The sequence below is a fragment of the Cyprinodon tularosa genome, unplaced genomic scaffold, assembly GCF_016077235.1.
Source record: "Cyprinodon tularosa strain WSP-4 unplaced genomic scaffold, ASM1607723v1 ctg229, whole genome shotgun sequence".
Classification (NCBI taxonomy): Eukaryota; Metazoa; Chordata; class Actinopteri; order Cyprinodontiformes; family Cyprinodontidae; genus Cyprinodon; species Cyprinodon tularosa.
Window position 1 is genome coordinate 391,337 of NW_024038856.1, and position 13,678 is coordinate 405,014.

A 13,678-nucleotide genomic window follows, 5' to 3' on the forward strand; every position below is an offset into this window, starting at 1 on the left:
AGCGTACAATGAGTACAGTAGACTCTAAACAAAGCAACTTTGATGTAATCAGAACACGTGTGAAATGTACGTGTCACCATGTTTGCTTTTGCATATAATTTCCAATACTGTCTTTGTACATATCATCGTTTTTTCACAAAGAAAGGATTAGATGTTTTATTTCTCCAATCTAACTTGAATGGTTAGTTTGCCTACTAAAACACCTAAGACCCGAGCCAAATAATTTCATATTATGCCATCATCCATGTGGTCAAATGCCTTAGAAGCATAAAAAAGAAACATAGCAGAGTTCTGTTTTCTGTATTTGTGTACTACCTCTTTCAAAGCATAGAAACAAATATCAGATGTTTATTTTTAAAACTTAATTGCTCATCAGTGGTATATACATATTTTTGGAATCTAGAGGGTTCTTTGTAAAGGTTTAGATGGCACACATGCTAATGCAATGTATCTATAGTTTTCAATATTGGGTATCTTTCCTGTTTTATCTTTAATCACTGGGACCAGTGAAAGGTACAGCATAGAGCTGGTCAGTGTACCGTGTATCAAAATAGCAGAAAGCCAGAAAAACAGAAACGTTGAAAAACCAGCATACGAATGTAGCTGTAACTATTTTGTTAAAAGCAGACAAACAATAATCTTGACCAAACAATTATAAAAGAGAAAAAAAAAACCTTTATTGACAACATCGCTGACTACAAAGTCCTTTCAGGAGTGAGTGTTTATCACTGCACAGGACTTTGTACAGTGATAAACACCAGCCGAATAGAGAGAGCTATTTTGAACCATTCTGGAGGGACAGGAATTCCTCCCTCCGGCAGGGGGCGCAACCATCCTATTTTGTTACACTTTGCCTCTCTAAAGACGTCATGAACCGCGAATATTATCAAAGCTCAAAGCAGAGCCACAGCTCCAGGTCTATGGCAACACAGGTCTGTCATGGTGCAGGAGTTTCATGTAGTCCGGTGTTTCCGCTGCCTGAGCTTCCAGGTGCAGCAGGTAAGAGTCCACGTAGCTGGCGACTAACTTCTGGTCAGAAGTTTATTAGTTTAAGAGCAAAATAATGAATGTGAACCTAATATAGAATCAGCTGTTCGGTTATTTCCTTTAAGACGCTCAAGAACAAACAAGAAGATAAAATCTAAGCGAAGAACCACTCAGATTAAAGCTAAATAAAAACAATGGCCGCAGCTACTGTATGTTGGATCGCTCTGAATTCTTTAGGTTATCAATGCATCAGGTTGGTTCTGAATACCTGGAGTCAGGAACTGAGATTAAATTGTTGACATATGTCAGTGGGTTTTAAAGGCGAACCACGGAATAGGATTAGGGCCAATGAAAAAAATAAAAAAAGTTAACGGAACTTTAAGTTTTATTTCTGGGCTCGGGATCCACGTTGCATTGTGGGACGTCGCAGCCATACTGACTGCTACGCAAACGTAAACATAGCTCTGACACAACGTTGTTGTTGAAAGAAGAGAGAGAAGTAGAGAGAAAAAAGATGTTAAAATCCCGAAAAGGATCTGGAATTTACCGGGACACATTAAATAGAGAAGCCAGGGACCGGTATGTTGACAAAATCAGCATTATTAATCATTTGGATCCATATGAAGTTCCAAACAATGAGTGGAGCACCGATGAGTGAGCACCTATACTTCAAAACAGTTCCCAAGCTACAAGTCCTTGGAGTCTCATATGCAGTTCATGAATGGATGGGTTCAGGAGCTGCCCTAATAGGGCTTGGTCGTCATGAAAAAAAGTGACTTTAGCCTCAGAACTCTGACTTTAGTCCCAGAATTCTGACTTTATTTTCTCAGAATTCTGACTTCTTTTCCGAGAGTTAGGCCTCTTTTTTTTTTCCTCGACAGTTCGGACTTTGTATTTTTTCCTCGAGAGTTCGGACTTTCTTTTTTTTCCTCGAGAGTTCGGACTTTCTATTTTTTCCTCGAGAGTTCGGACTTTCTATTTTTTCCTCGAGAGTTCGGACTTTCTATTTTTTCCTCGAGAGTTCGGACTTTCTATTTTTTCCTGGAGAGTTCGGACTTTCTTTTTTTTCCTCGAGATTTCAGACTTTCTTTTTTTTCCTCGAGATTTCAGACTTTCTTTTTTTTCCTCGAGATTTCAGACTTTCTTTTTTTTTCCTCGAGATTTCAGACTTTTTTTCCCCTCGAGTTCACACTGAATTCTAAGAGCTAACAAACATGTTAGCAAAAAGCCGTAGCCATGTCAGTTTTATAGACTAACCTAGCTCTCTTTTAATCACCGTCTGCTCCTCCATTAATGAAATAGCATCACCAGGGAACCCTCGGACATGTAAAAAGTCGCCTAATTACGTCATTTTCCACCAGTGTGTTACTGGCCCTCCCAAACATCTCACATCTTTGTCAGTAAGGCTGACTGCTCACACATCCCTTCCTTCATGGTGCCCATCTACATTAAGATCCAAAATTCTGAGATTAAAGTGAGAATTCTGAGATGAAAGTCTGAAATCTGACTTTTTCCCATATTAAACTAAAATAATATTTAAAAATCTATTTTATTTTATTTTTTTACAGTTTCCCTAATCCTCTTCTGTAGAAAACCTTATCAGTGCAGATACCTATAGTTGTCAAAGTTCAGCACAGGGGCCATTTGGTCTCTTTAATAACTTTTTCTTTGGTCTCCATTTATATAAAGTGTCTAAACTGGTCTCTGGCTTTAGCTTCCGGGTGCAGCAGGTGTAGATATGCACCTGAACTGCTTCCTGTCTTTTATTGAAGTTCAGGACCAAAAGGTTTTGTTCTTCTCCAGTGGAGGTTCTAGACCAAATTTCCACAGGGCCTCAGAACACAAAACAAAATGGTCTGATATAGTAAGTGGAACAGAGCCTGTTGGAGCCAATTATTTTTTGTTGATAAATAAAGTTTATTGTTTTTGTCCATAAACTAGATAAGTTTATTTCTCTTTATTGTTTGATATCTGTTATGAGATTATGTTTTTTGGTTATTTAGTTATGTTCCTTTGTTTTTGGTTTGTTATGATTAATTTGGGTGAATTATATTTATAAATAGGCAATCAATTGTAGGACCAGCATGCATCGGGGTGGGCGTATGTTTTTTTTTTTTTTTTTTTACCAATGTTAGTGTTTTTCTGTATGCTTGCCTGAGGAGAAAATAAACTGATCAAACTAAAGGAGTTTACCCGGAACATTTTTTCTTTTGCCTGTGTAACATTAGTCCATGGTGCATCTGTGGCCTTTATGGATTTCTACTTTTATTGTGTCAAAGCTGGGCCACTACAGAGCCATTTACAAAACTAGAGACTCCAGATATAGAGGTAGGGGACTACCAACCTGTTGGCCATGGTTTTCCTATTTCTGGTAATTTGATGATCAGCTGATCCTTGCATGTAAAATCAATTGTAACCACTGATCTCAATGGTTTAAACTTTTCATTTAGTCTGCACTATGTTATGCAGTTAAAAAAAAATTTAAGTGTGTGGAATTCTTTTTTTTTCTTTTCTTTTTGTGTTTTCAATAAAATGAGACTGAAACATTCAGGGAGAGTTCTGATGTTATGACTCATGAAATAAAAAGAAGGAAACGCTGCAGCTGCTTTCAGGTAGTCGGTTTTTCCAAAAGCAGTGACATAAATGCAACTACAAAAAAAAATAAACAAATAAGTCTGAGACAATCTCCAGTTTGTTGTAGTTTACCAAGATAACTACCATGAAAACCTGCTAACTCAGCAGAACCCCTGCTGTATATATCCTAGCGCAGGCATCCCCAAACTCGGTCCTCGAGGGCCACAGTCCTGCAGATTTTAGAGGTATCCTTTCTCCAGCACACCTAATTTTAATTGAAAGCTGATTAACAGGCTTTCGGTCTACTGCAATAATTATAATCAGCTGTGCTAAAGCAGTGGAACCTCTTAAACCTACAGGACAGCGGTCCTTGAGGACCGACTTTGGGGATGCCTGTCCTAACGCACCTCTAGTCAAGAACCTGGCCACCCTGACCTCAGTTCCAGTGATCAGGACTTCAGAGGTTCTGACCAGATTTGTGTTCCAACACTCTTAGATTTAAAACTGAGTTGCATCCAGCCCCAAATTAAATGTTTTACCTGCTTTTTTCCCCCTCCCAGGTGAAGAAGGTAAAGAAATGGAGCTGTAAGCTGTGTGGAGAAAAGCAGTCGCTGTTGAAGGTCAGAACCAGATCATCGACATATGCAGCAGACTAAATCAATTTATCCTTTTATTTTTTCCCTTTAGACTAGGACTGAGCTGTCATTTGAACCAAATTAACTAAATTCTATTACTATCTGAGGTTTTATTGTATTTTAAATAAAGTGTTTCGGCTAATTTGGCCTGATTATAAATAATAATTTGATATATTTTGCTTCTCCATCAATGAATTAATTCAAACTCGGATACCGCTCCATCATTTTATTGGTAATGTTATAACCATTGTAATGTCTCCCCCTTAATACTATTTTTACATTGTTTATTAGCTTTACTTAATCCTATCAGTTTAGTTAGTAGTTATAGTTAAACCCTTAATAGCTAAGTTTAGTTACTGTATTCAATTTAAGTTTGAATTTAATTATACCTATTAATAATTAATATATTTTAAAGAGAAGTTTTGAATTTATTGCACATGTGTGGAGCGTTGGCTGTTGTCATAATATTTGTGCTTAATTCTCTTTTTCATCTGTTGTCTAAACGCCACCTTACTGGGCTCCTGTTCAAACCTGAAGATAAGCCTCTTTAGAAAAGTGTCCCTTCGGTACATTGTTCTCTGTCCTGATCTCAGGACTGTTTCCAGGTGTTGAGATTTGATAGTTCTGTTCAGTCCTAGTGAACATTATGGACAAACTGACTTCTGAAACAAATGCTCAGGATTGTTCTCTCAATGTTCTGCTCTCTTATTAAACAGAACCTGTAGCTAACAGGTTCTAGTGTTTAAACCCAAACGATTACAGAGAAAAAATACTTTCCTGTTTCTTTTATCCGACGTACAACATCTGAAAAACATTTAGTCACAGTTTCTTAACCACTGGTCCAATTGTAGGAGTGCGGAAACACTGAGAACGTTTAGAATTGTTCTTCAGTTTCTTCTCATTAAATGTATCCAGAACTCCAACTACAGCTTTCAGAGCTTTGATCTGCAGGAATATGGCCGGGGATCCGGAGCAGATTGCCGTCGTCATGTCCAAAAGCTGAACGCCATGAGAGGAACCATGATGGAAGAACAGGAGGCTGCCAGATGGTCACTATGGTAACAAGCTATTGTTTAACTAAACAAGCAGAACAGGTTATCCTCCATTCTGTCAACACTGTGTCCAACCCTATCTGTAGCCAAGATGACATCACTCTGTCTTTTCTAGCATTTTCCAAAGGTTGAACAGCTCATCATCCTTTTCTAGACGGTCCAGAGTTCTGGTGCTGATTCTCATCAGCTTAGCCCCGTCTTTCCTACACGATTTTGATCTGGGGATCTACAAGGTTCCCAGGAAAACAGGCCCATTGCATCACACAACCTCCACTGTACTGAACAGTGGACATGAGGTGTTTTTTGTGACAGCTTCTTAAGTGTCACATTGTCCTAAACTGAGGGTTTGTTGCTGATAAGCTAAGTCCTAGCCTGAACCATAAAACATTTCTTAAAGGTTTGGTCTTGATTCTCATATTCATTGTGAAGAATATTCATCTGTTGCTTCAAACTGTCTGTGGTCCTGTCAATTTAATCTTTCTATCAAACCTTTTCTGAAGAAACCAAATTGGACTCTCCATAGCCGGGCACTCAGCTGTAATGTTCCCCTGTAAAGAATCATGAGGTCTTCAAAAACTGCCCACATTAAACTGAGCTTAGAGAAGACCGGTCTTCTGGTCATAGCTGATATCTTGGTCCCTCTGATCAGGCAGCAGGTCAGACTTTCGGAGTCGGCCATCAAGCCAAAGTAAAGGAATTTGGGTGCAGTCTTCACTTAAAGTCTCTTAAAGGTCTTTCAAAATAATTTGTCTTAAAGCATTTTTATAATTTGTGAAATATTTCCATACTAAAGATTTGCTGTTTAAATGGATGGATTTACATTCTTTTCTTTCATTTTAGCAAGATTATCATTGATATTTATAATATAGATCTTCTGCAGGACTCCGACCTGGAAGCATCAGCCTGGCCTTGGTTACTCTGGTTAGCTGTTTGTTACTGGTTACCTATTTATTACTATTTAGGGTTACCTCCTCCTCGCTGGTTACCCCTTTATCAGATAACTAGGCCTGAACCTTTTGTGATCACTGGTGTTAGTTTTGTTTTTTACCTGACAACACAGAACATGATTTTCCAGAAGGACAGTTTCACTGCCTGGGTTTTATTTACAGAACCATTTAACCCGGGGTTTGTTCACCTGATTTTCGATTGTTACAGTGGGCAGGAGGAGGAAGAGGAGGAAGAGGAGGGGGATGATGAGGGGGAAGAGCGTACAGATGATCAGGTGAGACTGTTTGTTTGTTTTGGTTGTTTTAGAAGGAAAACTTTAATCTCTTAGCGCTCTGTGTCTGACTGCAGGTGAGACCCACTCAGGTGAGTCGATGGAGCAAGTACCTAGACACACCTGAGGATGAAGAAAGCTTGGTGGAGGGAGATGATCTCTATGGGAACAACAGCAGGTGACTGAGTTTAACCGTCTTCAGGCTCTGCCTAATTTTAATGTAAACCCAGTCATCTCTTAAGGTTTATGGTCTCTTCAGAGTGTCTAAGTAGAGGCTTCCCCCAGAGCATGACCCATTGAGATTCTATGGACTTTCTTCAGAGGATAATCCCTGCTGACCCTTCTATTTATTTTAGATTTATAAGGTTGTCCATTCTAGCTGTGTTCTTTTGGTGCCACTGGACCTGTAACGGCAGCTTGGACTCTTTTTGTGACCTGGCATTGTTTTGGATCGGAGTGTAGAACAAACATTATAATGCTCTGCTTTCTAACAGGAAGAGACCGAGACCAGAGGAGCCTGCAGATGCAAGACAAGATGATGGATGTTTACCTGCCAAGGTAGATCTATCACTCAGCAGCACTCTGTGCCACGTGACCTGAACATCTTTGTGTTCCCCTTAGAATCCAAACATTGTTTAAAATCAAAACAGTTCGACTGAAGACTTGTCTTTCATCTGTAAAGCTAAGTTATTTCTGAGCTAGTGAAGAAGAAGTTCAGTTTGAATTCACATGCTGATTAGACTTTCCCAACATTCAGGGGTCGGTACAACTGTTGTTGGCATTAAAGTTATAAGTTGGTCAGAAAGATATTAAGAAAAACAACAATTGTTGCATAAGCCTGTCTAGCTCCTCCGGCCTCAGAAAGTTTCATCTTTACACTCAGACATCCCTGTGATTATACCTTCCTGAGCTCCTGTGCATGGAGCTTTGTGTCCTAACAGCAGTAACGACACCTGATAGTCCAGAAGAGATTAATCAACACTTGAGTCTAAGCGTGCTGGATGTTTCTAAACTAGCCCTATCGCAATAACTAATTAAACAATCTAATGAAACGAACGCAACGATGTATGATGCATTGAAATGAGCTTAATAGTTTACGTTCCCATGTCTTTTTCCTCAAGAACCTAGATTACAAAAGATTTTCTTCTGGTGCGTCAGTCTTCACTCACCTCTCCCCTTATGGTTCCCCCAGCGTAACAAGTGTAGCATAAGAAGTGGCGGGAGAAATACTCGGTGAGATCTGGAGAACTGGAGCTGGTTTCAAAGCCAAACCAGGAGCTGCAGTGTGGGAGCACTTTGGATTCAAACATTACTGGCAAAATGCGTCTTTGCCATAGCGCCAAGCGCTAAATGTAAGAAGCAAGCACTATGCTTCCTAGTGGGCTGCAAGGCTTAAAAATCTAATCTGATTTTATTTCTTTGTTCCCACAAAATTTGTTGTATCAATATTTTTCCCTCGCTTAGATTTCTTAATGAAAATGACGTTTACTGCTATCAGTACCTTAAATTAAGGCGAAAAAAAAGCTGTGAAAGATACTTGTAACGCCATGTTTCAGGACAAGCGTAAATATAAAACACTAAATGTTTACAGCTTGTGGTAGCACACAGCTGGGCTTGTTTATCAGTTATGAGGAGAAAGTGATTTACTGATGTCACTCTAGTGGAAAAGGTTTGTACAACTTTTTTTGTAGTTCTTTTCCATATATCTGATTTAAACAGTAAAATCCTTCCTCTTCTATCCAGCAGACTCTTCCAGCAGTGACATCGGCTGCCAGCTGCGATCAAGGTGGTTCTGTCTCCAGGCTGGGTCGCTTCCTCAATGCTAGCAGGGGGGCGGAGTGCTCTGTTAGTGGGCGGAGTCAAACAGGAGCTGCTGCTACCAAGTCCTGCAGTGATCACTTCGTTACCAAATTTCCTGTGTCCTCCATGTTTGAAAGCGGCGAAGAGGTCGACTTTGATGACTTTCTGAACTTTTAGTTGTTTTTTTTATTTTTGTATCAAAAAGGTTTATTCGTATCTGAGATGTTTTATTTATATCAATGTCTGTTTATTTGGACACAAACACGATTATCTTTGCAAGTCTTTATTGATCATTTGATCAGAAATTGGAGATGAGGAAAGATTAGAAACAGGAACAAATAAAGATGTTAAAGAGACCTCAGAGTAAAGCCGTTGATTAAATGTTATTCGATAAATGTTATTCGATCTCAGGTTAAAAGAAAACTGTGGCTGAGATGATGTCACTGGCGAGGGCGGGGCTGCTTGGCGTACTGAATGGCGTCCAGGGCAGCTCCAATGTCGCAGTTTTTGGCTTGGAGGAGGTGGGTCAGCCACCCTCCTTCATCACTGAACCCCATTGACAGCATCGCGGACAGAGACTCCACCAGACGTGGGTCAGCTTCTGGAGAGGCAGAGGGAGGAGCTTAATGACAGCAGAGGTCTTCATAACAGCTTCTCAGAGGACAGATCTGTGCACTCACCTTGAGGCAGGTGTGGATAAAGAGCCGCCTCCCGCAGGCCTGTGGGCCCCTGCAGAGAGGGCCCTGGCGATGGGGTCCCCTGCCCTTCTGGCTGCAGCGACTGCAGCTCACCTGTAGACGGATCCACCTCTTTGGAGCTCAGATGAGTCCACTCTTCATCAGAGTCTCTGCTCACCTGCAAAATAAGCCGTTTATTAATAACTGGGATGTGACATAATTAGATAAACAGTGATCCAGTTGCATCGATGCAAAATAAAAACAATCAATTTTTTCACCCACAAGGCACAAGTCTATAGTGAAGTGATATATTTTTATAGGATTAGAAGATGATTTCCTTTGCATTTCAATCCCTGAAGGAGTGTAGAAAATGACATATACTTGCTAATTTTTATGGGTTTATTTAATTCCATGAAATTTGTTTTTTGTTTCTCCCCTTTGAGGTTTTAAAGTTCCTACATGTGACTGTCAAGTCATTATTTTTGTCTGCTAATCCCCAAACTCTAGTGTTTCCTGTACCTAACTAAAGGAACATGCATCAGGCCATGCAATCTTTTGGCTGGTTAATTGCTGAATTACCAGTCGTGTCTATTTAGTCAATTTGGCTTTTAATCCCACACCAGGAAAAAATGCTGAAATTAGGATGCATGGCTTTTAAATTTTGGCTGTCTAAAAATCCAGGAAAATTAAAATTCTGTTTTAGTCACCAGATGCCATTTTGAAGCTTGTAAAACATTTAACGAAGAGCTTACAGGCCCCAGCAGAGCCAAATCTCACAGTTGTCAAGATATTAGATATACTTACACATTTCTTTTTATTGATTCTGATTTGACAATTTCTATTCAGATTTAAAATTGAATTTGCGCTATACTTAAATTGAACATGAGCTACTTTTGCATACACAATATTTCATAATCCTATTGAAATATATTTGGAATTCAAATAATTGGAATAAAACAGCCATTTGGGGAGGAAGGAAAAGTGTTGTAAACGTGCCAGTAGGCGTATTCTTACATAGCATCTAGTGCCTAAAACAGCTACGTCACATTAGCATAGGTTGCACATATCTATTCAACTCTGCTAACTGTAAGCAGAATAGCTCGATCCTGACATGCATTTGCATTATCAATCGGCATAAATCACCCCTCTCAGTCGGCTTATGATTCTGATCTCATCGTCAAATAGTTTTGATAACTTATGTCCATATAAATGTAGCTAGTGAGATTACTTTAAACTGCAGCATGAGGTAAACGTTGCTGCACAGTTAGCTCTGGAAAATCCTAAAGGGTTCTTTAGTTTAATGTTAACACAGTTATCGAAATCCTGCAGATGACCTACATTACTGATAACTGGTTTTTCTAACTGACCTTTGACCCTTGGCTGGTGCTGGTTTCCATGTTGGTTCCGCCCTCGCTGCTGGCTCCGCCCTCTCCATCCATCTCTACATCACCCTCTCCAGCTCCATTCTGAGTGGGTGGAGTCACCTTGGTCCTCTGGCCTTCATGCTCCACGTCAATGTCCACATCGATACCTGCACAGAGATGACATCACTTCCTGTTCAGGTCTTACCTCATGAGGGGGACACATGCCATGTAAGAAACCTTGAGAATGCTGTCATCATAAAATGACCTTGTAAGCTAATGCTCAATCCAAACCATAAAGAGCAGTAGAAATAGTGGCTGGGCAGAAACTAGGCCGATATACAGAGTGAAGATTAAACGGTGGCTATAAAAGGTTCAGAATATTTCACTGGGTCAGAACCATCATGATAATATGAACTAAAGGATCTGTGTTAAAAGCTAGAAAGCAAATGTTCAAACCATAACTGTGAAAAAATTAGAAAAGGAATCAAAGGTATGTTGCGGGTTTGTTCACACTGTGAATAATGGCTGAGCTGTGGAGGTCCTAACAGAACGCCGTTTCTGTTACTGCATTGCATTACTGCCTGATAGAATACAGAGCACTTGTTCTGATGGAGGAAGTGAAATTGACCTGGTCAGAACCAGTTCTTTTACCATCATGAAGCTAAACTCAAGCTGCAGCTTCAGGTAATTAAAATGCAGCTGAAACAAGTTACTGCTCTGATGTCACTCACCTAGTGGACTCAGCATGGCAGCCACGCCCTCCCCGATGTTCTTCAGGAAATCCACACTGGCCTGAGATGCCGCTGCTGCACAGAGGTCAGAGTTCGGTCACCTTCATGATAGACTTTTCAGTAGGGGCAAAAAAACAGATTTCTATTCACATCACTCACCAGAGGGGGCACCGTTTTCCGCTGCAGGTCTGGAAGGCCCAGCTTGCTCCTGCTCCTGGTTCTGATTCTGGTTCTGAGCCTGGTCCTTGGTCTGGCTCTGGGCCAGGTGCTGGTTCCACATGCAGTGTTTCATCCTCTTCATCCACCTCCCCCGAGGAAACCAGTGCTGTGGGAGGATCCATTTTTAATAAAGCATCACGTCATGTTTGAACGAAAAAAAAACAACAAAAAAAAACATATCGACTGTGGACAGAGCTTATCAGCTAGCCAATCAGGAGGAGAGATCTTACTGGACTTTGATCCATACCAGACAAGAACATTGTTTTGAGCAACTGCCCCATCCCAAGCTCACCTGCATAGGGTGCCAGATGGGCAGCAGGGCGTGCTCTGTGTGCTTCCCCTGAGCCTGACAGGTGGAGCACAGGTCATAATCGGGACACACAGAGCACTTGAAGCGAGTTCCTACTATGGAGGATTCGCAGCCATCACAGGTCACGTTTGGGTGAAGGACGGGGGGCAGCCCCATGTGAGGGGGTCCATGAGGAGGAGGAGGAGGAGGAGGGCCAAGAGGAGGAGGGGTCCCGAAGGCAAAGGGTGGGAAGGCATGAAGAGGAAAGTCCCGACGGTGCTCCTTCCTCTCTGTAAGAGTTCAACAGAACTTAAGATGGAAGCAGTGAACACAGTTTACGTCTACCACAAACACGCATTATCTGCTTACCTTTGATGTAGAGGCGGAACGTGGCATCCTTGACGAAGGTCAGGCCCATCATAAGCTCATCATCGGATGAAAACGCCACCAGGTCGCCGTCTTCATCTAAAACACCATCATCATAATCATCAAGGATTCATAACCATATCAGGACTTTAACAACAGTTTAAAAGGACTGGAACAAATCTAACCAATCACAGGGCCTAAATGCCATATGGCCACACCCACCGGTAAAATTCTGAGGTTTAAGAACTAGTTTAACATGTACAAATCGAAGGTGAAAAACATAAAAAAACACTTAGCAAAGTTTGAAAGGAATCAGAACTTATTGCCAGAAGGTTAAAGGAGCCAATTACCATGGTTACAAGGTGTTGACACCACAGAATTAAATAGGTAAATCAGCTGAGGGGCGTGGCTACCACCACTGAGGAAAAACCACTGATCTCTATTTAATCAATGGATTGATGATAGCCAGAAAAAAAGTGAAGCCATTGCGCACCATATTGGTACTCCCAATGCTATTGTGTAGCATTTGGCTGCAAAAACAAGCAGTTTGCCGGCTGTGGGAAGACGCTTCACAGGTAATTTCAAAGTCAGTGGATGTACTAACCAACAAAATCCATACATACGCTTATGTTTCCCATAGTATAGTATGTAGCGTAAGATTAGTCAGGCTATCTTGGACCGACTCGACAAGATATTAACTGAGTAGCCATCAACATTGTGTCTAACATCAAAAAATAGAAAGCAGAATAAATAGAAAAAAATAATTCACTGTGAAATGATAATGTAGTAATTCTTAAGTGGCTGAGGCTGTCGTTTAAAAAAAAAAAAATCATGTGCTGAAATACATTGCATGTTATATTGACGAAAAACTAAAAATTACAGGCTAATGCACAGACACAGCATAAAAGGATATGCCATCATGAATGCAAAATTTGCAAATATAAAAACTATACTATAGGATTAACAGACATACTTGAAATTCTATGTAATATGTAATTGCCATAACAACATGTTATAACGTGCATAATCAATTTAGCACTTTTGGCACATCTGTATTATTATGCTCCATTAACACATTCATTTAGTCATATTATATGGTCTAGAGACTGACTATGCAATGTGCCTATTTTTTTATTATTACCATAAATTACAGTAATCTACTGATGCTATAGAACAGCAAGAGTTTATCAAAGTGATGAAGTTATCTTTATAAGTCTTAAGACCTCCTTAAAATGACATCATAGTTGTTCGACGCTGTAGCGCACGTGTTGTTTACATTGCGACCGGTCTAACTAGGGAGTACCAATATGGCGGCCGGTGGCTTCACTCCACCCCGTGCTACAAAGGGCCTATCAGCAATCCAGTGAATAAATAAAGATGAATAGTTAAAACAAACATGGTCACATGATCTGAGGTTGGATTAGTTCTACTGGGCCCAGTTTCACCATGAAACAACAATCTGTAAGCTCACCTGCTGACGTGGCTAAACTTAATGCGTTACGTTTAAACATCAGAAAACACTCACCTTTATAGAACAGATTGAAGGTGGAGGAGCTGAGGTTGGAGAACACTGCAGACACCTTCTTGCTCAGGTACTCGAAGCTGCAGGAAACCTCGTGATCCACCGCGAACCTGCGGATCTCCTTCACCTGCTCGTCCTTCCCCAGCAGGTAGGCCTTCACTGTCACCGACATGTCCACGACTGAACCGAGTGCGAGTTGAGTTTGTCCGAACACAACAAAGTGCGAAAGTCTGTGACGCAGCT

General features: G+C 40.6%; 2 protein-coding genes across 4 annotated transcripts; one reads left to right on the plus strand and one right to left on the minus strand.

Moving 5' to 3' along the window:
- The first annotated feature begins 871 nt into the window (after positions 1-871).
- Positions 872-8,623, plus strand: LOC119784555 (MRN complex interacting protein). 2 transcript variants are annotated; one of them, XM_038286653.1, is made up of 7 exons: positions 872-999; positions 4,122-4,181; positions 5,148-5,254; positions 6,404-6,470; positions 6,545-6,645; positions 6,962-7,025; positions 8,211-8,623. In XM_038286653.1, exons 1-7 carry the CDS (start codon positions 940-942, stop codon positions 8,442-8,444), a joined length of 693 nt encoding a protein of 230 aa, XP_038142581.1. In that variant the 5' UTR covers positions 872-939; the 3' UTR covers positions 8,445-8,623. The 2 variants fall into 2 exon arrangements, with proteins under 2 accessions (XP_038142581.1, XP_038142582.1); XM_038286654.1 differs by having other exon boundaries at positions 8,214-8,623.
- sqstm1 (sequestosome 1) lies at positions 8,535-13,644 on the minus strand. Of its 2 annotated transcripts, none has more exons than XM_038286652.1 (8): positions 13,439-13,644; positions 11,917-12,012; positions 11,551-11,837; positions 11,199-11,364; positions 11,040-11,114; positions 10,312-10,475; positions 8,948-9,122; positions 8,535-8,868 (listed from the first exon to the last, which is right to left on the minus strand). In XM_038286652.1, the coding sequence occupies exons 1-8, from the start codon at positions 13,605-13,607 to the stop codon at positions 8,708-8,710; spliced, it is 1,293 nt and encodes a 430-aa protein (XP_038142580.1). In that variant the 5' UTR covers positions 13,608-13,644; the 3' UTR covers positions 8,535-8,707. The 2 variants fall into 2 exon arrangements, with proteins under 2 accessions (XP_038142580.1, XP_038142579.1); XM_038286651.1 differs by having other exon boundaries at positions 8,708-8,868; positions 11,040-11,111; positions 13,439-13,607.
- Between the last annotated feature and the right edge of the window lie 34 nt (positions 13,645-13,678).

Coding starts and splice junctions, on each gene's coding strand:
- LOC119784555 (XM_038286653.1), top strand. CDS start 940: ATGGTGCAGGAGTTTCATGTAGTCCGGTGTTTCCGCTGCCTGAGCTTC. Junction 1,000..4,121: donor TGAGCTTCCAGGTGCAGCAG/GTAAGAGTCCAC, acceptor TCCCCCTCCCAG/GTGAAGAAGGTAAAGAAATG. Junction 4,182..5,147: donor AAAAGCAGTCGCTGTTGAAG/GTCAGAACCAGA, acceptor TTTGATCTGCAG/GAATATGGCCGGGGATCCGG.
- sqstm1 (XM_038286652.1), bottom strand. CDS start 13,607: ATGTCGGTGACAGTGAAGGCCTACCTGCTGGGGAAGGACGAGCAGGTG. Junction 12,013..13,438: donor CTTCAATCTGTTCTATAAAG/GTGAGTGTTTTC, acceptor ATGGTGTTTTAG/ATGAAGACGGCGACCTGGTG. Junction 11,115..11,198: donor GGAAAACGGTGCCCCCTCTG/GTGAGTGATGTG, acceptor ACCTCTGTGCAG/CAGCGGCATCTCAGGCCAGT.